General features: G+C 38.7%; 3 protein-coding genes across 3 annotated transcripts; all 3 read right to left on the bottom strand.

Moving 5' to 3' along the window:
• Positions 1-4,317: 4,317 nt before the first annotated feature.
• On the bottom strand, positions 4,318-6,596 carry LOC149401997 (uncharacterized). The gene is made up of 5 exons (XM_089609404.1): positions 6,530-6,596; positions 6,368-6,460; positions 6,201-6,302; positions 5,611-6,118; positions 4,318-4,340 (listed from the first exon to the last, which is right to left on the bottom strand). Exons 2-5 carry the CDS (start codon positions 6,425-6,427, stop codon positions 4,318-4,320), a joined length of 693 nt encoding a protein of 230 aa, XP_089465530.1. The 5' UTR covers positions 6,428-6,460; positions 6,530-6,596.
• A 3,958-nt stretch (positions 6,597-10,554) lies between these two features.
• Positions 10,555-14,315, bottom strand: DWF1 (cell elongation protein / DWARF1 / DIMINUTO (DIM)). The gene is made up of 4 exons (XM_089608914.1): positions 14,200-14,315; positions 12,645-13,153; positions 11,613-12,363; positions 10,555-11,183 (listed from the first exon to the last, which is right to left on the bottom strand). Exons 2-4 carry the CDS (start codon positions 13,139-13,141, stop codon positions 10,737-10,739), a joined length of 1,695 nt encoding a protein of 564 aa, XP_089465040.1. The 5' UTR covers positions 13,142-13,153; positions 14,200-14,315; the 3' UTR covers positions 10,555-10,736.
• Positions 14,316-15,349: 1,034 nt separating this feature from the next.
• On the bottom strand, positions 15,350-20,352 carry LOC149401995 (uncharacterized). Its single transcript, XM_089609402.1, has 5 exons — positions 18,492-20,352; positions 18,287-18,390; positions 18,076-18,198; positions 17,539-17,579; positions 15,350-15,680 (listed from the first exon to the last, which is right to left on the bottom strand). Exons 1-5 carry the CDS (start codon positions 19,390-19,392, stop codon positions 15,350-15,352), a joined length of 1,500 nt encoding a protein of 499 aa, XP_089465528.1. The 5' UTR covers positions 19,393-20,352.
• Positions 20,353-21,927: the final 1,575 nt, after the last annotated feature.

The following is a 21,927-nucleotide window of genomic DNA, read 5'->3' as shown; positions in this document are numbered from 1 at the left end:
GGTAATAATTTATCAAAATTACGGCGTCTGACGAAATACAGAGGCGGAGATGCCAAAGTCAAAGCCTAAAGCTTTTTAACAAAAGAATTATAAATTATCATTATTCATATTTTGATGTCTAAAAGTAATTGTGTGACTCCACCACTCCGACGTTATATTCCTCGATGCAGCATTTATGAATATCGGACACATTTTAGGAGAGTGAATTAAAATATATATATATATATATATAATTTATAATCTCTTATTTTCAATAATGTGTCCGATAATTTCTTATTTCTGTCAAGTTCAATTATGCTGAGTTTATTTTGTGAAATAAAATGAAAGATTCTTCTTATTAGAGTCAGTAGCGACACGTTTATTCACCGGTACAATCAGACGTTGCAAAATGGGTTCAGAAATACTGTTGAGGAAGTCACGTTGAGGCGACAAGTGTAAAGAGTAAATGAATAATGGCTATTGTGTAAGAGTTATGCAATGCATGAGAGAGAGAGAGAGATGTATCTAATTTCATTTTATGACCAATAAGAAACTTTATTAGGTCCGATTAGTGTGCAATGCATGAGAGAGAGAGAGATGTATCTAATTTCATTTTATGACCAATAAGAAACTTTATTAGGTCCGATTAGTGTGCCGAAAATCTAGTACAATAATTACAATGAAATCTTAGTTTGAGTTTGACTGACCAACCGGTTATATATCTAATTACATGTGGGCATGTATACCATGCATTACCATATAAATATATTATAGTTTAATTAGTGTTTGATTTTTCGTGCCAGCAATTTGGAACTTTTTGTGTGACGGTGTGCTTAATTTGTCCGAGCAAATATAAAATAATTTTAGGGAAGAAAAAAAAATTGGGGGGAGGGTAGTAACGTGACATGTCAGTTTCAAACTATTTACTGCACACGTGATTTAATTAATGATCAAGCTGCATATATATTTTTTTTTTAACAAGATTGCTTGTAGGTTACTGTTTTATTCCGTAAAAAGGAGTGTGTTGGCAAATCTTGTGTGTGAGACTGTATCGGTAGAGACTTGTGAGCTACATTTACAATCATGTAATCTATTCCAGTTATTCGAGCAAGAAAAAAAATCACTCCAGTTATTGTATTATGGTTCTCTATATTAAAAAGGAAACTATGACGTGTGCTTTAAGGGTTTTGCGGAAAGGTTATATATATTTTTGGTTGTTAAAGTATCGTATTTATACTTGGTCATAGCACCTTTCAAATTAAGTAACGAATCGGATATCTAAAGACATGAATCAAGTTAAAGAACAAACTATAAACGATGTGGAAGAAGGATTTACGGATTTCAAATTATTTAAGGTAAATTATCTTATGAGGGTTGGGGAAGCGATAAAATGTTTTCGTCAGGACATATACGGAAAGATATGATCAACGGCGGCTACTCTAATATACTACACAATTGTGTCATATGAAAATTGGAAGAGGTTCGTGAAATATAGAAGAAGTGAAGACTTCAAAGAACCATGTAAGAGAAGAAAGTACAGCTCTAAAACGGATATAGACTATTTAAATGTGGAAAATCGAACGGAAAAAATGTGGCAAAATATATACATGTAATACATACATATATTTTTCAATTTTTAATATATACATGTGATATAAAGATACTATTCGACATAATGCAATCAAATGATATTTTCACTTGTGAATCCAGTTGTGAATTCCTTGGTACGCACTTACGCAAAGTCTGGAAATATGAGATATTCAAAGATACTATTTGACATAATGCAATCAAATGATATTTTCACTTGGAACTCGATAATTTCCGGGTATGTCTTGCATAGATTTTTGGATCTTGCGATCGGTATATATAATCGCATTAGGAAATCATCGTTGAAGCCAAATGGGCATACCTTTCTATCTGTAATCTATGCATATGGTCTCTCTGGACGAGTAGACGATGGGAAATAAGTTTTCTCTAACATGCTTGAATATTATCACATTGTTCACGATCCATAACATTATTCGGCTATGGTCTATTTATTTGGCCGCGCCGGTAGGCTTGGAGAAGCAGTGGATCTCATTGTCGATTGCATTGGTTACGTAGAATTAGTTGGTTCAACGATTGAGAACACTGACAATGATTTGGTTGGGAAACCCAAGGTGAATCTAAGAATGAGAGAGCTCAGTTGGGTCGGTGCTGGATTGAATTGGAAAATAAAGTCTACACATTTCACGCCGGTGATCAATCCCGACCTTATCTGTATCCTTGGATACACAAGGTAACGGGAAAAGGGATGAGTCAATCTGATTTTCACGATATGCATTGCTTCGAGGAATAAGATGAAGAAGAAGTTTCCGGTGTACGCAGCAAAAATCTTGCACTTTGTTTTACCCTTATCACTTTCCCAAGGAAAAGTCGGTGTATACATATTGTTAAAAGACTCGAGATGTGTGAGAATTGTCATGAAACGGTAAAGTGTGTCTCCAAGTTATATGATCGTGAGATATTTGTCATTGAATTACCCCAATTCAGTGTGTACTTATATATGCCACTGTACTGTATGTAAAATGCAGCACTGTTGTTAAATCCTTGTGCATCATTAAGCTTACATAACAAACATTCGAGCAGGTAATCTTGATTGATGCTTAAATGGTCTACTTTGCTCTTTTTCTTCTATCACAAGTTAGATATTTGAATCGGTTAGAGCTTATAAACTTCTTATTTATCACAAACACCATCAACAATAATAACAAGAACGGTGAAAAGTATGGTGCTATGTTGGGGTGACATTTGAGATTTCTTCAAGCATTTCGAGGAATTGTTGATTAGGCTCATAAAGATTCGCGGATATTGAACATAAAGATGGAACTTTAATGAAGAAAGCAATTGCTTCCGTACATAATTGAAATGAATCATGATCTTCAATGCGAAACCATTTCCCATGCAGACTGCCTTCAAGATAAGCTAGAAAAGAACAAAAATAAAACTCCTTGTTATTTTAGTGGCCAATATTTTATATTAATCAATAGCCAAACCAAGGGTTGAAATCTCGCGCGAGATGGGGGTATCTCACGCGAGATCTCGTTTCTCGCAGAGGTGCGAGAGCGAGATGTATATCTCTCGCGAGTTGTATAAATCTTGCAATTTTTCGGGTTTTTTGGGCCCGTCAACAAGCCCAAATGATTTAAACAACGTAGCCAAGTTATTGAAGTAAGTATGTAGCGCACACTCAAGCTATTTATAGTTATTTCATTATTAAAAAGTACAATTTACTTCCGATGTGGGATTTTTTTGCATTGTGATGATGATTACCACACAATTCCTTATTCACATATGCAATGCTATTTCTAATACGCGTTTTTAATACTTAATAATACAGGTTAACAACTTTTGAAAGAGAATAGAAGTTACTTTTTTTTCCTTGTCAAACACATAGTCACCTACTATCTAAATATATTAATATGAGTAAAAAAAAATTACATTTTGTACAAAAAAAATATATGCTTTTCCTTATACAATTAAACTTTAAAAATATTGTCATATATACAAATTTATTTTCCTACAATTGTCATTTAATTTTTGTTCAATTATTAAGAAAAAAAGGCAAACGTATGTTTTATTTTATGTAATTAATTTAATTTTGGATTTGTATTATGATAGTACATAGTGTAAATAGAGACATTTTTTTTACTTGCAAATTTCGTGACTGAATTGTATTTAAGTGTCCGAAACTCTAAAATTTAAATTTATATTTAAGAAATATGTCTATGCATAAAAATTCTATGTTTAAATTTCCTATGTATGCATGAAAATTGAAAAGTATTATTTTAAAGTTTATTTATTGGTCAAATATCCCGCGGAATACCCTTTTTTTGCGATATACCCCGCGAAATGCGGTTTACCACATGGTACAAGATATCTCGAACGTTTATCGAATACCGCGAAATATCATGGTACGAGACGAGATACCTCCAAAATTAAAAGTGCGGTACGACCGCGAGATGCGAGATTTCAATCCTCGAGCCAAACCGAGTACTCTTTTAGTGGCCAAAACTCTCAAGAAAGCCTACATCCTGTTTGGTCAAGTTGGTTTAATTTTACTTTTCAGCAATCACCAATACTTTATGCCCACTATTTTCTTTAACCATTGGCATTTGTGTATTATTGTAATGTTGTGTGTTTTGATCTCTATTTTTAAACTGTTGGATTATAAGTAACTGCCCAAATGATTCCGGAATTACCCTAAAAGCCGATGGCCTCACATAAAGAAAGCAATCTCTAAATCAAAATTATTTATTTCCTAATTTATAACAGATGGCGATGAACTCTCACATAAAATCATTGACGTTCGAATAACTTGACTGTAAGAAAACAATCATTCAATTCAAATTCATTCAAATGTTAATAATTATAAATAGTCGTTAATAGTGTTTACGAACAAAAAAATCATTCATGAAAACTAGAAAACTTTGAAAATAAACCATACTCGACTAGGGAAAAAGATGAACCCACCAAGGTTACAATGTAAACAAATTTGCAATTCTAGGTCAACGTGCAGAAAAATAAAAGTGGAAGTTGCCATAACAAACTTGTTTATCGTTCAAACCAAGGATCGAAATACCGTTACCGTTACCGTTCCGAGCCTTCGAATTTACCGGTAACCGCCCGTACCGTAAAGGAATACCGGGGGAAGCGAGAAAAAAAAAGGAAACCGGTACCGTTGAACTTACCGTTACCGTAGAGGAATACCGTCAAATACCGGTATTTACCGAGGGGAATTCAGAAAAGAAATATACAAAAAAAACATACAAAGTACGTAGGATAAAACAAGTCACAAAATTTCTTCATAAATCAATAAACAAGTTCATCATAACCTTAATCATCACTAACTAATCACAAAATTATCAAATAATTCGGATTAAATCCAAAAAAATTACAAACATCAACACAAAATTTCTAAAATTAAAAACAAGTCACAAATTTATTCATAAATCAATAAACAAGTTCATCATAACCTTAATCATCACTAACTAATCACAAAATTATCAAATAATTCGGATTAAATCCAAAAAAATTACAAACATCACACTAGGACAAAAGACGTTATCCGGTGCGACGGATGTCGCACCCAATGCCTCAAATGTCGCACCTAATGGTTTATTAGGTGCGACAATAGGTGCGACACTGTCGCACCTGATAACCCGTCGCAGAAGGTATTGGGTGCGACATGTCGCACCCAATAGGTACCCCATTAGGTGCGACATTTTCAGGTGCGACTAATCGCACCTAATGCCCAAGTTATTTTCCTGCCAAATTTTGTAGAATTGGCGGGTAATGGCATATCGGGTGCGACATGTCGCACCTGAAAGTTTTCGCGCCATGGTATTCGGTGCGACAATGTCGCACCCAATACGTTTGTTTAATTAAAAAAAAATACAAAATTAAAAAAAGTAAATTAACAAAATAATATTAATTAAACAAAATTCTAAATGAATTAGAAATAATATTCTAAAAATAGAATTCTTAATTAAAAATACAAATTCTTTACAAAAAAACGAAAAAAAATTAATTCCTATTTTTTTTTCTTATAAAACTTATCGATAGTAGAATTTCCTCTGCCGAATAAGTTGCCAGAACTTCGAGAACCGCTTCCTCGTCCTCGTCCACCGCTGCCTGACGCGCTGCCGCTCGTTCCGCCGCTTCCGTAAGGACGATCTCGCAAGTAATCCATAGAACCTGGCGTGGAACCTGGCGTGGAACCTGGCGTCTGCTGATCCGTCCCACCTGGTTGCGATGCAGGCGGAGGTTGAGGAGTCGTGGGAGGCTGGTTGTGCTGCTGGCTGAGGAAGGCGATCTGTTGCCGCATCAGTTGCAGCTCGGCTTGTTGGGCATCCATCTGAGCTCGCATCTCGGCAACCAATGGATCGGTCTGAGATGACGAACTTGACGAGCCTCCATCTAGCGTTTGGGCAACACCCAACGATGACCTTGGGATCGAAGGCCCTAAACCGACTTCCCAGTCTCTGCGCACTCCCAAAACATCGCGCATCGCGTACATCTCCGCATCTTCTTGGGAGATCACGATGTTTTGCTCCTCCGCTTGCCGCAAAATATCTATCGTCTGGGCGGTGACTTGATCCTTCAAAATAAAACCACAAAAAACTTATAAGATAAGAAGAAATAAAGTAATTAAATATAGTAAATAAAAAAAATTAACTTACGTATTGCGTCTTCGCGAAGTCCGTCGTCCACGATCCCTTAGCGTCCTGGTGTTTTTCTAACCATATCGCTAAAGCCGAGCCTATACTCCCATCTTCTCTTCGCTGTAATTTTTCAACATTAAAATATGAATCACATATATATTACATATTAATTTTAAGAGACTTACGTTCCTCGAGCGATGACCAAAAAAACTAAGCGAGCCTTGCCTCGCCTTCGTCTTCTTCATCTTCGAATTTTCCCGGTTGCGGAGAGATTTCGCCTGCAAGACATAAATACGTGAAGTTTAATTTTAAGAAATTCGAATAATCATCGGAAGTTCAACTCATACCTTATGCTCTGGCGAGTCGAACACCTCTATTGCTTTCAACCAGGCTTCCTGGTTGTAGCCATCGGGAGTTTCACTTTTAGCGAGGTCCTTACTCCCGCAAAATGTCTTGAAGAAGAGCTGCGACAACCTCGACTTCTGGCCACGACGCATCCTCTTCGCATCGCGAATGATAGCCATATCAATCTCGTTGCGAATAGGATCTGCAGGCACAAGCTCGCCACTCTCGGGATGTGCATAAACGAAGTTATACTCGTTATGAATCGAGTTCATAAGAGCCGCCACACTCTGCGCAGGCACATGATTCCAGTCTGGGAGGTCGACTGGAATGGTACTCTTGATCAGGTTTCCTAATCGGTTTTGCAACAATTCTGTAAACGACTTGTTCGTCCAATGGTTCGTGACTTTGATGTGCATCAACGAAACCAAGAACGACAAAGACGAAAACTCTTTGCACCCAGGGTACAATTCTGCTTCCAACTCAGCGAACAAATCTTCCACCTGCTCATCTGCACGCACTTCACTCGGAGTCGGATCCGTAAAATCGTCGAAGTCCTCGTGATCCATTAGATCATGGAGAGCATCGTGCAATCCACCGACTCCTCTTTGGTTAGTCTCGCTGGCAGCTTCTATCATTCGACGTTCGCCGTGATGATACCATTCGGTGTATCCCGGAGTAAACCCCTTGTTCAAAAGGTGATTCTTTACGACCCCGATGTCCAGACATCTCACGTTATTGCAAGACTTACAAGGACAACGATAATGACCGTTTTCGTTCGGGAGTCTGCTTGCAACGCGGATAAACTCGTTAACCCCTGTTTTATATTGCAAACTCAACCGATTGTTCTCGGTAATCCAGTCCCTACTTGGATTTGACATTCTTCTGAATGAGACAGGAAATTGGGGGATAAAACTGAATCGTTAGAATTCATTTTGTAGGATTGAATTATTAGGAAATTGAGAGGTAAAATTGAGAGTGAATCGTTAATATTTGAAATTTAGAGTGAATTATTATGAAATTGAGAGTGATGAATTGTTAGGAAATTGATAGTGGATCGTTAATATTTGAAAGATTCGAGAGCGAATTTGTAAGAATGAAAGAGAAATTGTGATTGACATGTATTAATTTTGAAAAGTGGTTAGAATTCGTTAATATATACAAATTCACTACTGATTTCATTAACGAGTTAACCAATTTCGACAAATTAGTTAATTCGTTAAAATATATTATCAAAAGAGTTAATTTTCTTGAGATATACGTTTTATTCTACCGAAAATTCGGCAGAGTTTCCCCTAAAATATTGACTAACCAAAATCTGCAATTAAAACAAAAACACATATATAACCAACCAAGACTATCTTATTAACATACTAAATACTAAATTGAACCAAGACTATCTTATTAACATACTAAATACTTAAACAAATCATGTTACAATTACATTAAATTACACTAAACACGTTACTAATTAATTTAATATATTAACTTAATTAATCTAATCTATCATATTACACATTATTAAAAAAAATTGACTATTACTATATGCTACTATTTTCATCAAAGTTCTATTATCATTTAATCTAACATGTTACTATTTTCATATATATTACTAATTAATCTATACGAAATAATCTAAAAATATTAAATAATCTATAAATATTAATAATTACAAATACCTAACGTTTTTCCGAGGCGACGACGAGGCACTGAGACGACGGGGCTACGAGTGACCAAGCTGCGGCGATGGCTGGGCCGAGGGTGGGCCGGGAGCTGGTCTATAGCCCTTCAAGAAGTTCTCTGCAAAAAAAGAAAAGAAGAAAAGGAAAAAAAAAAGATTAGTTGTGTGACCGATTGACAAGGCATTGAAATATCTAACGTGTTTTACGTACGTCCGATAATTCCGATCTCTTCTTCACCTGGTTGCACTGCCAAACAGAATCCCACTTGTACTCCCTGCACCGAAGAGAGAGTGAGACAGAGAGAGAGAGAGAGAGAGTGAGACAGAGAGAGAGAGAGACAGAGAGAGAGAGAGAGAGTGTGAGGCTTACCTGGAGGACGGCGCCGGGAATAGAGGCGGGGCTGGTCCGCCGGAGACGAGCGTCGGGCTGGAGGCGGGGCTGGTGGCGCCGGGGACGAGCGTCGGGCGCTGGAGGCGGGGCTGGTGGCGCCGGGGACGAGCGTCGGTCGGGCTGGAGGCGGGGCTGGTGGCGCCGGGGACGAGCGTCGGTCGGGCTGGAGGCGGGGCTGGTGGCGCCGGGGACGAGCGTCGGAGAGAGAGAGAGAGAAGAGAGAGTTAGAGAGAGAGAGAGAGAGAGAGAGAGTGTGAGGCTTACCTGGAGGACGGCGCCGGGAATGGAGGCGGGGCTGGTCCGCCGGAGACGAGCGTCGGGCTGGAGGCGGGGCTGGTGGCGCCGGGGACGAGCGTCGGGCGCTGGAGGCGGGGCTGGTGGCGCCGGGGACGAGCGTCGGTCGGGCTGGAGGCGGGGCTGGTGGCGCCGGGGACGAGCGTCGGAGAGAGAGAGAGAGAAGAGAGAGTTAGAGAGTGAGAGAGTGAGGTTGGGCGAAGAAGAAGACGCTCGGGTATATAAATACCCTAAAACTATTAGGTGCGACATTGTCGCACCTAATAGTCATAAAAGTCGCACCTAATATGACTATTAGGTGCGACACCGTCGCACCCAATGTGAAATTCCAGAACCCAAAACATTCGGGGGGAACTTCTGACCGTTTTAAATTTTTTAACCCATTAGGTGCGACACCTGTCGCACCCAATGATATTAGGTGCGACATATGTCGCACCTAATAGTATCCGGTGCGACAATTTCATATCAGGTGCGCCAAAGTCGCACCGGATAGCCATAAACATCAGCGAAATTTTTAGGCGCATGGAAGACTATTAGGTGCGACATGTCGCACCTAATATGTTCTTAGGTGCGACATTTAGGTGCGACATGTCGCACCTAATACCCTTCCGCACCCAATATGTTAATTTGTAGTAGTGTCAACACAAAATTTCTAAAATTAAAAACAAGTCACAAAATATCTTCATAAATCAATAAACCACTTCATCATAACCTTAATCATCACTAAATAATAAAAAAATTACCAAATAATTCGGATTAATTACAAAAAATTAGAATCATGAACACAAACCTTAAATCAACACTACATTTAAGTTCACAACTATCAATTTATACTTAATCTTCAAAAATTATCAAGAAATTTCAAGTTTTAAACTCAAAATCATCAAAAAATAAAATTTGGCCGGGAAGTGGACCGGGAAAGGGGTTACCGGCGGGATCTGGGAAGATTTGGCCTTCGTCGCGTCGGGAAATGGGCGGGACGGCGGGATCCGGTCGGAAAGCTGGCAAAAATGGTCTAGGTCGCGACGGTTTTCCCGGAACCACCGGAAAGTTCCGGTTTTGGTGGTTCCGGTGCCGGGGAGCTCCAAAAAGGGGGAACCGGACCGGTTCCCGTCCGGTTCCCCCGGTTTTTAAATCCTTGGTTCAAACGTGATGAAATGATGAACACGACTCAAGTGAAAATTCAAAAAGGAACAATCAACGTAAATAATAAATATAATGATTGCTTCTTATAATTTTATAAACAAATCAACTAATTAATATTAATTGAATCAATAAAAAAATATTTGATTTTGAGTTTTAAATACAAAGCCGTGTAATTAGCTAAAATGAGACAAACTAGATGACTATTTCTTTAAAAAAAATTGAAATATTAGCTAAAATGTAATTAATAAGTTTCTAGTGTCTTTGTAATAATTGTGCTAACAAATTGATCCCACAACAATTAAAAATGCTAAAGTAATTAATGAAACAACTAAAGATGATAAAATGCCCCCAGTCTAATTCTTATAGATGTATTCACTCTAATAAAAAATAAAAATTAAAAATTAAAAGTTTTCATAATCATGAAAGAGGCTAATCGTTAACTATGCATGTATTCACCAACTTTTACAATGAGGTGAATCTGACATTAGAAATTTCTCTAAAATTGGCTATACCAGCAATAAACTCCCAAATCTCCAACGCTAGACCAATTTCATTCACTGTTCTACAACCCGGGAAACCACAATGTTCACAATGCACTAAAAGAACATGATGAATTATTTCAAACATCTCAAAAGTCTTTCAACAATCCGAACAAGTGAACTAAAAAAAAAAAATCCGAAAAGAGGCGAGAAAGAAACATCTAAGAATCGAGTTCGGCGTAGGCGGTCTCGAGATGGGCCTGCTCGGCGTCGCGGACCTCCTTCTCGGTCTTGCGGCCCTTCTTGGACTTGTAGTAGACGCTCATGAAGGTGCCGACGGCCCCGTACTTCTTGCGGCAGCTCTCGTAGAGGTCGGCGTCGAACATCCTCCAGAAATTCTTCTCGCTCAGCTCCGACACCGCATACTGTGGCTGGAACCCGTGGTTCTCGATCATCCAGTCCTCGAGCCGCCTCACCGCCTCGACTCCGTCGAACACCTCTCCTCTCAGCACCGGCCCCGGAGCGTAGTAGACTCCGATGTCCGTGTACATCTGCGCGTACTCCGTGTCTCCCTGCCTCCGGTGCTGCTCGAACCCCGGCTCCGGGTAGATCATGGTCTTCACGGGTAGACGGAACAGCCTGTGCGGGCACAGCCAGATTGGATACACCTGAAAAACAAACAGTCATGACATGATGGTTAACCATTTACCGTTGTTTGTAGCGTAAAGGGGTGTTTTGTTGAAGGTGGATTTCGATAAAGGACAAAAAAACATGGGGTTAACAAGATGGATTAGAGATTTGTAATATAGAAGATTTAGGAAAAGGATGTTTTTTTCGTAAAGGAAAAAAAAAACAATGAGTTAACAAGAATAATCCATTATCCGAAGACCTCGGCATAGGATTCCCTGCTAATAAGAATAGAGGGAAATCTAGGTACTGATATATTTGATGATTGCTTAAAATAAAAATAAAAATATTATCATTATGTGAAAAATACAAGCATACAGTAGGTGATACTTGTTATGAAAGTAATATGTTTATAAGGATCCACATGGATTTGACTCGGTCAATTCTTGTTCAAAATGGTTTTAACGTACCTCCATTTCTCGGTCGACCCACTCGAGGGCTTGGCCGACTTTGTAGACGGGGACGAGCATGTCTTGGATGACGTGCATCTCGTGGTAGTAGTTGCGGATGGCGTCCCCCTGGGTGGCCTTGAGGAGGGAGACCTTGGGGGGCATGAGCCACCCGAGGAGGTACCGGAACCAGAACTGGTCCCCGAAGGGGAGGATGAGCTTGCCCTCCCAGTAGAGGCACCGCGTGTGGCGGTGATAGTAGTCCCTCGTCGGAATGTACTCAACAAACTCGCCCCTCTCCAGAGCCGTCTCGGCGTGCTGGTAGAACCACGGCTTGAACCACCACCCGACGCGGTTGATCTTGTTCCCCTTCCGATTCGCCTCCTCTCTCGAAGCGTACCGCCCCGTCATGCACACACCTCGCTTGGGCGAGTAGATCATCGTCTCCACGAAGTCCGGAACCTTCTCGGGGTTGTCTTGGTCGCCGTCCCTGGGGCAGAACGAGTCCGCGTAGCCCTGGGCGAGGTCCTTGAGGCTGCCCACCACCGGCTTGTAGGTCAGCCTCATGAACTCCTTCACCGGGATCAGCTTTATCTCCGCCGAAACCAGAAGCCCCAGCGTGCCCTGCGACCACGGGATCGCGTAGAAGAGATCCGAGTACTCGTTGTCCTTCGTGGCTCGCACAACCCGACCGTCCGCCAAGACTATCTCGTACGCCACCACCGTGTCCGAGAACAGCCCGTAGATGTGAGAGCTTCCCTCGATCCCGTACCTACAGAGCCCCCCCGGGTTAGCCCGTTCGTTAATGACAAGAAAGAAAACTTAAAAGGGTCCGTTTGATGAAAATCAATTTCTCTCAATCTCACGGACTAGGCCGAAACGTAGGATTTGCAATCTAACCACATTTAATAATGACGTGGCCTCATTAATCAGATAGCATTAATTTTGGTAAATGACTAATTTACTGAAACAGACGATGCGCTGGCTAGTTTCTTAAAATCAAGTTTGAAATTGGCTAAATAGCTAGAATGCCCTTAAAGGGAGAGAGAGTACCCATTGATGAGGCCACCGACGGTGAGGTCGTCGAGCTCGGCCACCACCGCGAGAGAGAGGTTCATGGGGACGGTGACGCGCGTGATCTGGCCCATGTTGACCAACGGCTCGACCCTCGCGACCATCCTCTCGGTGTCGATGTCGAGGACGTTGCGGAAAGCGGAGAGGTCGACCTCGAAGTGGCGGGCCCGCTTGTAGTCAACGTTCCTCATCCCGACGGCGATCCAGGGCTTCCGGGCCGTGCAGACGAGCCCGTCCTTGGAAGGGTTTCGCTCCTTGAGCCTCTTCACCACCTTCTTCACGTTCTCGTCGTGCTCTTTTTGCCTCTGCTTGAACGACTTCCTCTCCGACCTCACGTCGCCCAAGTACGTCAGGAAGTACATCGTGCACGAGATCGGAAGCACCACGAAGATCACAATGATCCATCGGAACTGCACAAAGTAGTCCACCCACACCTTCTTCCTCTTCGGACGCAGCGGTGTCTCAAGATCCGACATTTTGGCTAAGCTCTGAAACCAACAAAAAAAAAAAAAACCCCAGAAATCACTATAGCTCACTAGAGCTTGCAATGTGCTTGTTAAAATGTGAGTGAAATCCAAGATGTTCTTTGCTCATTTTAAGAAATGATTTTCTGCGTAAGAAACAAACCCAAAATCTTTTCAAATCAACCAAGCAAGTTTAAGTAAGAAAGGTGTATTGTTAAAATGCAACACCCAGATAGGCAGATCCAAGATGTATGAATCATGATAACATTCTACGATCAGTTATAAGATATAATTATGTGCAATGCATGACAATCAATAAGAATATCATAACGGAAAGTGTAGGGGATTTAGTAATAATTGGCATTATTACTGCAGCCGACAAAATAAGAGATCTGATTTTTCCTATGAATACTGTGTTTATTGCAACATAAATATGTGAAACATGGAGGAGATTTCTGAAACCAAATAAAATCAGTCAGCTAAGCTGAAACAACAGTCACATATCAGTAAAAGTCATCTTTGAAAAAAGGTCAGAGAGTAAAGATCTGCTTCACAGAATTAAAGTTGACGGAGCTTTCATGTCCAAAACCCAAGTAGGATCTGTTTGAATAGTCTCAAAAGAGGGAAAACAAAACATGCAAAACAAAGCAAAGCATCAGAAACTCTAATTTTAGAAAGGCATTAACAAAGCATATCACTATACCAGCAACGTAGATCCATTTCCATGTTTAACAAATCAAGATCTGTAACCCAAAAAAAGGCCAACAATATTCACTTTCTAGAGAGAGAGAGAGAGACACACACACACACACACTTAACTACAGAGTCACGTTATCTTTTCTCTTTCCGTTACATTTATCTCCTAAAAATCCGAACATTGTCTTGTGACAGACACACCCGGGAGCAAGAACAAGATAAACAACACATTTCAAGTCACAAAATAAAACGAAAAGCAGAATCACAAACCGAAAGGCAAAATGTTGGGGAACGAAAATAGAAGCTAAGGACCAAAAGAGAAACAATTACAGAAGGAGGTGTGGGAGAGAAAGAAAGAGAGAGAGAGAGAGTACCTGAAAATGAGGATCTGAATTATTAGAGTGGTAGAGAAAGAAGTAGCATTTAAAGGGATGAGAAACAGAGTCAGTGAGTGAGAGAGTCTCTGTGGCTCAGTCAATAGAATATTAATATCTCTAATTTTATTAAGACACCTTCGGCACATGTATTTTTTTTTTTTTAATTATTAGATAATAAACTAACTAAAACGTTTGAAATTACTATATAATCAACGTTTCATAAATTTTAAATAAATAATCATAAACATGATATGTTATTCCTGATTTGTCCTTTCATTGAAATAAAATAGTGAGATATTGACGTCAATTTACGCGTGATACATGAACGTGGCTATTTATCTAACATTTACGAAACATTAGCTATATATATAGCAATGTAAAACTGTAAATATGACTATATGACTAATGAACCCATTTTCTAATTAAGATATTGACACCAATACTACTATTTTGCTGGTATTTACCAATTTTTAACCAAAACTAACAAATTGTTATATTTATTATCAAGCCTTATGTGTATACTTATAAATCAATTAAATTTTAAAATTCGAAGAAAAAAAATTTGTTTCTACCCTCACTCATTTTTAAGGGCGGTCTAGGTATTTAGCCCAAACAGTCCCCTTATTTTAAAATTATAGCCCAACTATTAACATATTTAGAAAAGTAATCAATTTGTTATAAGAACATTACTATATTCCAATAATACATTTAAGAGTTGTTATTATTAACAGTCAGAGTAAATAATAATAACGGTAACAAGAAAAATAGTAAATCTCATTACCCGTAACAAGAACAACAGTAAATCTTATTAATTGTAACAAGAACAACAATAAATCTTATTAACTTTCATCTCCGCTATCTCTGGTGCCGGAATCGGAGTTTTCATCAAAGTTTCAAACGGCGAAATCTCAACCCTACCTTCAAACAGTCAGACCTGTGCAGCCGCAAAACTCGCTGATGTTCGAGATCGTTTATGGAGGAGGATCGTCACATTTAATCGAATTAACTTTCACAATAAATCTGATTAACTATCACAGTTAATATGCAGAATTGAACTTGCGACCTTCGAACGGCGGGATCGACACAACCGCGAGACTCGGCGATGTTCGAAATCGTTTTCGGAAGAAGTTCGTCATAGTTAATCAAATTAACTGTCGAACAAAATCCCTAGAATCTGAAATCGCACCTCCACCGCCGCGTGCCCCGACCCCGCCTTCGCCGCCTTCGAGTTCGACACGTGATTTAACTCCGAATTCAGCGACCCGAGCGACAACCACGTCGGAATCAATATCGGGACCACCGGTGAGGAGAACCGGTGCGAGTTTCTCCGGAAGGGACATGAGGCGGTGGCGATCGAGTCCGAAGCTCCTTCTTCGGCGCCGGCGACGGAGAGTCTCTGGCGAAGATTCGGTGGATCGCAAAGGAAGATTGTGGTGTGGTGTGGTGTTTGGGTGTGGAAGAGAATGATATTTTTGGGACTTTAATCAATGTTGGTTATCTTTTAAAATAAATTGATAGTTTGACTACTATTTTAATCTCTCCTCTTAATAAAAGTTAGATACTAATAAATCTCCATTTTTTTCCCTCTATTTCATTTCGTGACTTTTTATTTTTTACTCTTTTTTTTCATTTCACTCCCACCTCTCTTATTCTCTTAGTCTTCTCCATTAACCAAACACGAAGAAAAAAAAAAAAACCTAAATCTTGATCAACAAACTTAATGACGAAAAAAATAATAATAATAAGAACTCGAGCAAAGATGAACAAATCTCCAACGTTATTATGGTGATCATGATGGTGTAACAAACTTAGTCCATCGAAATCATAGGACAGCGTCAAAATCAGTCACAAAAATTTGCTTTTCGTAACAGCTATGCAAAATCGATCCGATCATGACACCAATAATAGCAATTGACAACTATAAAACAAGATATTTGTAGATTGGAACATAAGAAAAACAGTGAATAAAAAATAAATATAGGTTTTCATAAAAAAAAATAATAATAATAGTAATAAATAAATATAGGTAAAGAAAACAAAAAATATGGTGAAGAAATCGAAGATAGATCAAGATTCAAGACCAGCCTGGTCTGGCTTTGGCATATTGTTACCCATCATCACCCACCCAATCAGAGATTCGCTGGCGATCAGGATTTTGATTCAAATACACCCCAATGGGCCCACACATCCCACGTGACCAAAAGCAATACATTATTCAATTTATAAACTTCAACACTTTATAATTATATGATGGGATCAGAATTAATAGGCAGAGAGAAATAAATTCGGTTGCGTCATTATTACATCCGGAATAATTAATATATTTAATTTAAAGAAAAAAAATATATAAAGTTATGTTAAAAAAAAGGGTTATTGGCGGCAAAAATTCCTAAACTTATACGCTGGATGCAGTTTGGTCCTCGATCTTTTTTTTCGTCGGGTAAAATCCCTAACGTTACATAAGTGTTTCGCCGTTACTCCTTTTGAGAGTTACATTTAACGGTTTGCCACGTGTCAAAATCGTGTGCAACACAATTAAAAGAATCAAATGTAATATGTATTTTATACATTTAAATATGGAAATTCTTATTATTTGATGGAATTCGATTGAAGAAAAAATAAAGCCCCAAAATGAAACCTAGTTTTCCCAAAGCTCGATTTGGGAAGAATTCGAGCTCATCTTCACATCACGAAGTCGAACCCATGGACGAGGTGAACATGCGGCGATATTCATGCTAATGTGGTCTGCCGGCCGTGGAGTGGACGTCATGGACACCGTCAAATCCCGGGAGGCGGTTTTATAGATGCGCGGAGGGAAAGGTAAGAAAAATCTCAATCCATTTGTTCGTGTTTTAAGTTCTCAGGATGAGGTGCTCGGTTTTAAGTGCTCGGTTTTACAGTTGGGTTTAATTTTATTTATTTTCCTTCCCATTCTCAGGATGAGGATGTGTGTACTTTTTTCCTTTGGAAAGACCCTGAAATTTGCGCTAGAGCCAAGCAAATCATTCCCGGATTAATCAAGAAGAAGAACAAGCTGGAGTGCGAGATAGTCTCACTTCGAGTTCGAATGGTTTGGCTGAAAAGAGTGTTATTTGCAAATGTGTTTCTGATGGTGGCTTTGTTTGTGTTAGTTGTAATTTTCTGGTTTGGCTGGTTGTAATGTTTTGGTAATGGTATTGACTAGTATTGGCTTTTTTTTGGTAATGTCTGGCTGCGTGTAATGTTTTGGCAATGGTATTGACTAGTATCGGCTTGTTTTGATAATGGTAGTGACTGGTTATGATGTCTGGTTTGTGTATTGACTTGTATTAATGACAATGTTTATTTTCTATTAACAGATTCTGGTATGGAACTTCTCTGTATGCAGTTTGGTTTTGCTAAATTTACCACAAGTACAATGTAAATATACCACAAGAGCTAGGGTGAAGAATATGAAAAACTCTACTGCACAGATAACAATTACCACAAATGCAGGTCACAAAATTTAAACAATTACCACAATCCTTCACAGGCCTTTAACAATCCTATAAAATCAGGAATAACATAACAAATCCTTACTCTTATAGTAGTCAAAAGCTATAAAGTACTGATCTTTAAAATAAAAGGCAACTTAAATTCAGTGACAATAGCAACTTCAATACAGGTACTATGGCCTAAATGTAAAACAAAAAATGTAATGTGGTCACAAAATACATTTGGCCTATATATTCTTGCACAAAAGGCAACTTAAATTCAGTGACAATAGCAGGTAGAATTCATGTACTATGGCCTAAATGTAAAACAAAAAATGTAATGTGGTCACAAAATACATTTGGCCTATATATTCTTGCACAAAAGGCAACTTAAATTCTGGTACTATGGCCTAAATAAAACTGTCTCGGATGTAACATTTGGCTGCGATGAAGAAGCCTTGTCTTTTGCTTGTTGTTTCTTCCTTCTCTCCTTTCTCTTAACAGTCTCTGGTGCTGGATTTTCTTTATTTGGTCTGCCTCTCTTCTTCTTAACAATCACCTGCAATCAAACATTTTATATGAGTCACATGTCAATCTCATACGTCTTCTCAAATTATATTAGTAACACATACCTTATCAGATTGAGGATTGGTACATTTGACTCGTGAATGTCCAGCTTGGCCACACCTACTGCAGTGGTTCACTTGACCCTTCCTCGAATGCTTTGTAGCATAATCTGCATAAGGACCAAAACCTGCAGAAACAGAAAACATACCATAACTGAAATAAACTTTATAACTGAACTAAAATATAAATATAACTATAACTACAACTAACCTGGAGCTGGTTCATCGTTACTCCTGTTTCTCTTCTTCTTGGGCCTACCAGGTAGTGCTAGTTCAGGGGGTGGAAGAATAGGGTTCAGTCCAAGTTCAGGCCATTTATCAGGGCTGGTCATTGGTTCTATGACCCCACTATACGCAGCCACATAAGCCTCACGCTTATACCAGGCATCAGTGAAGTCATGGACATCTAATCCTGACGACCAAATACATGATAATGCGTGCGGGCATGGTATGCCAGATAGCTGAAATATCCTGCAAGTGCAAGTCTTTGCCCTTAAATCTACCACAAACGTTTCAGAGCCCATAAAAGTAACCTGAAACTTTGCATTCCTTGCCAGTGTTGATTGACAAAACCTTGCAACATTCTTATACTTCTCTGTCAGTTTCAAAATTTGTTTGCCAACCGGCTGAACCCACTTCTGTACAGCTTGCCTCTTTGCCTCAAATCTAACCATAAGCAAAAACCTTATCTTCTCCAAAAGAGTGACAATAGGCTTGTCTCTTGCAGGTAGTATGGATGAGTTGAAACTTTCACAAAGGTTGTTAAGTAACATGTCACACTTGACATTGTCTCTAAAATGAGATTTTGTCCACTCTCTTGGATCCTTCGCCGCCAGCCACTCATACGCCTTCACATCTTCTTGTTTAAGTTCACTCATTTTCTTATTGAACTCGGGAACTGTAGAGGCTCTAGCACATCCCCACAACATTTGTTTCAACAGCAATCCACCGTGATCCTTCTTGAAATTTGCATGTAGATGTCGAACACAGAATCGCATTTCAGCTCCTGGGAACACGTCTGTAGCAGCTTTCTCTAATCCTTTTTTCCTATTACTGATCAGTGTAAATACACTCGGGTTATGAATGTCAAGATCTTCACTCAATAGTGTCATAAACCAAGTCCAAGTTTGTGTGTTCTCTTTCTCAACTACTGCATATGCTATAGGAAACTGTTAATTGTTTGGATCAATACCAACAGCAGGTAGTAGCATTCCCTTGCAATACCCTTTAAGAAAACAACCGTCGAAACCAATCAGTGGTCTACATCCCATATTGAATCCTTCCTTACAAGCCGTCATGCATATATAGACCCGTTCAAACACTCTTTTGCCATTAACCATATTTGTTTTTAGAAGAGCAGTGGTCCCGGGATTTGTAGCCTTCAATACCTTGCAATAATCTTCCAAAACAGCGTATTGGTCTTTCACAGATCCCTCTAAGACTCGTCTTGCATTCTTCTTGGCTCTGTAGAACATGGACTTCGTCACATTTGTGAACTTTGCTGCAGCGCTCAATTCCTTGAAGCTCTGATAATCTAGATTAGGGTTCAGTCGAAAATAATCCAGAAAAAGATTGGCAAGCCATGTACTGGTGACCAACTTATTATCAAATACTATCCCACAATCGTGCTTATCAATCAACGTATTGATTCTCACTGTCCTATTATCCGAATTAAGAACCTTTGCGTACATTACCCATTTGCACCCATTTCCTTTACATTTTGCCCTTAACCTAGTACTATCGTTGTGGTAATAAACGAATTCCCTGTCCAACTTTATGAACTCTTCTCTTAGCGTACGTCTCAGATGTACAATTGAGGGAAATTGCATACCTAGCCTGAATTTGAAATCAGCCATGTTTGAGTGTGGGTTAAACTCCCTCTTCTTAATCCTCGTCTCTCCTTCGTCATCGCTGTGGAGGCTTTCAAGTTCACTCTCAGACCTAAACCCTTCAGAATCTTCATTTTCATGATCGACATCGTTGCACGCCTCATTCACCGACGACCACCATTGTTGGGGACGGTTTGTGTTCGTCAAATCCTCTTCTTGCTCGTCCTGGTCTGCGTACTCCTCCTCTTCGAGTTCAAAATCTTCGCCGTCGTCACGCTGATGCTCTTCGGCCATCATCGATGTCAATGGAGGATTGTGGGCTCTGAAACTTTTTTGCTCTTGTTTGAAGTTTGAATGATTATCGAGCCTTTTTCTAAAATTTTGAAGTTTATTTGTTGTTTTATTATGTGACAAAAATACATAAAATGTGTATTCTGAATCTATGTTTCATCTTCGCCGTCCACGTAAACAGAGGAGTAACGGCGAAACACTTATGTAACGTTAGGGATTTTACCCGACGAAAAAAAAGATCGAGGACCAAACTGCATCCAGCGTACAAGTTTAAGGATTTTTGCCGCCAATAACCTTAAAAAAAATAGTGCGAATAAACACTATTTGTGTGTATGATTCAATCTTTTTTATTTTCTAAAAAATGTTATTAAAAGAAAACTGTTTATTGAACTGTGCATATTTGTGAGTAGAAAAGGTTATTCTAATTTATACATATAATATAATTACGATTGGATCAGTTGACGCCCAGTTTGATTTTTAATATATTACTTTATGGTTAACAAAGATAATTTTTTATTATGATAGGGATCGAATTTAGCTTTATGGAAAAGAAATAGTTCCACCGAGGTAAATTCTTTTTAAATATGCTTTGAACAATATATTTGTTCCATTTTTCCCATAGACGTTTAAATCAAGGATTAATCAAAGATTTTTCACTGTCTAATATGTATTAAAAAGTGAAACGGTGTTGTGGGAAATTGTTGTAGCACTCTTACAAAGTCACTTTTCATTTACACCGTTGAATGCCCGAAGTCCTTGCCTTTGACTTCCAATAAATACAAGCTCTGATGCAGTCTATGTTTTGAGATTGGCATATTTCAGATGTCAGTCTAAACTCTAAACAAAATAAAATAAAAAAATCAAACAACAAATGTTTTGTGTATTATATGGAATATGGATCCCAACTTATATAAAGTACTAGTTTAATAAACACGCGATGCGTGAGTCATCAATAATTTTTTTTTTTAAAAAGTGAAAAAGAAAAATAAGTAAAATAAAGTAAGTAGAAGACTTTTAATTGTATTAAATGTAATATACATTAAAAAACTATACAAAATATATTGATAAGAGAGGGAGGAAAGAAATTAATATACATAAAAAAAAATTATACAAAATATATTGATGAAAGAAGGGAAAAAAAATCAAAATCGGAAGTAAAAAAAAAAAATCAAAACCGGAAGCAAAAAAAATGGCCTCCACGTGTCGCCGCCTGGCGGCACCAGGATTCAAGTTGAAATAAAAATATATACAAAATATATTGATGAGAGAGGGAAAAAAAATTAAAGGTCGGAAAAAAAATGATAATATATGCTATAGATATAGTATAATATAGTATTAGTAATTATGATTATAATATACATAAAAAAATTATACAAAATATATTGATGTTTGGAAGGGAAAAAAAATCAAAATTGGAAATAAAAAAAAAATCAAAATCGGAAGTAAAAAGAAAATCAAAATCAGAAGGAAAAAAAATGGCTTCCACGTGTCGCCTGGCGGCACCAGTATTCAAGTTGAAATAAAAAT

The sequence above is a fragment of the Urtica dioica genome, chromosome 3 (genome assembly GCF_054948205.1).
Source record: "Urtica dioica subsp. dioica isolate 48M chromosome 3, U.dioica_male_clone48M_v1_H2, whole genome shotgun sequence".
Classification (NCBI taxonomy): domain Eukaryota; kingdom Viridiplantae; phylum Streptophyta; class Magnoliopsida; order Rosales; family Urticaceae; genus Urtica; species Urtica dioica.
Note: the sequence above shows the minus strand (reverse complement) of the source record. Positions and strands in the feature narration are given on the sequence as shown.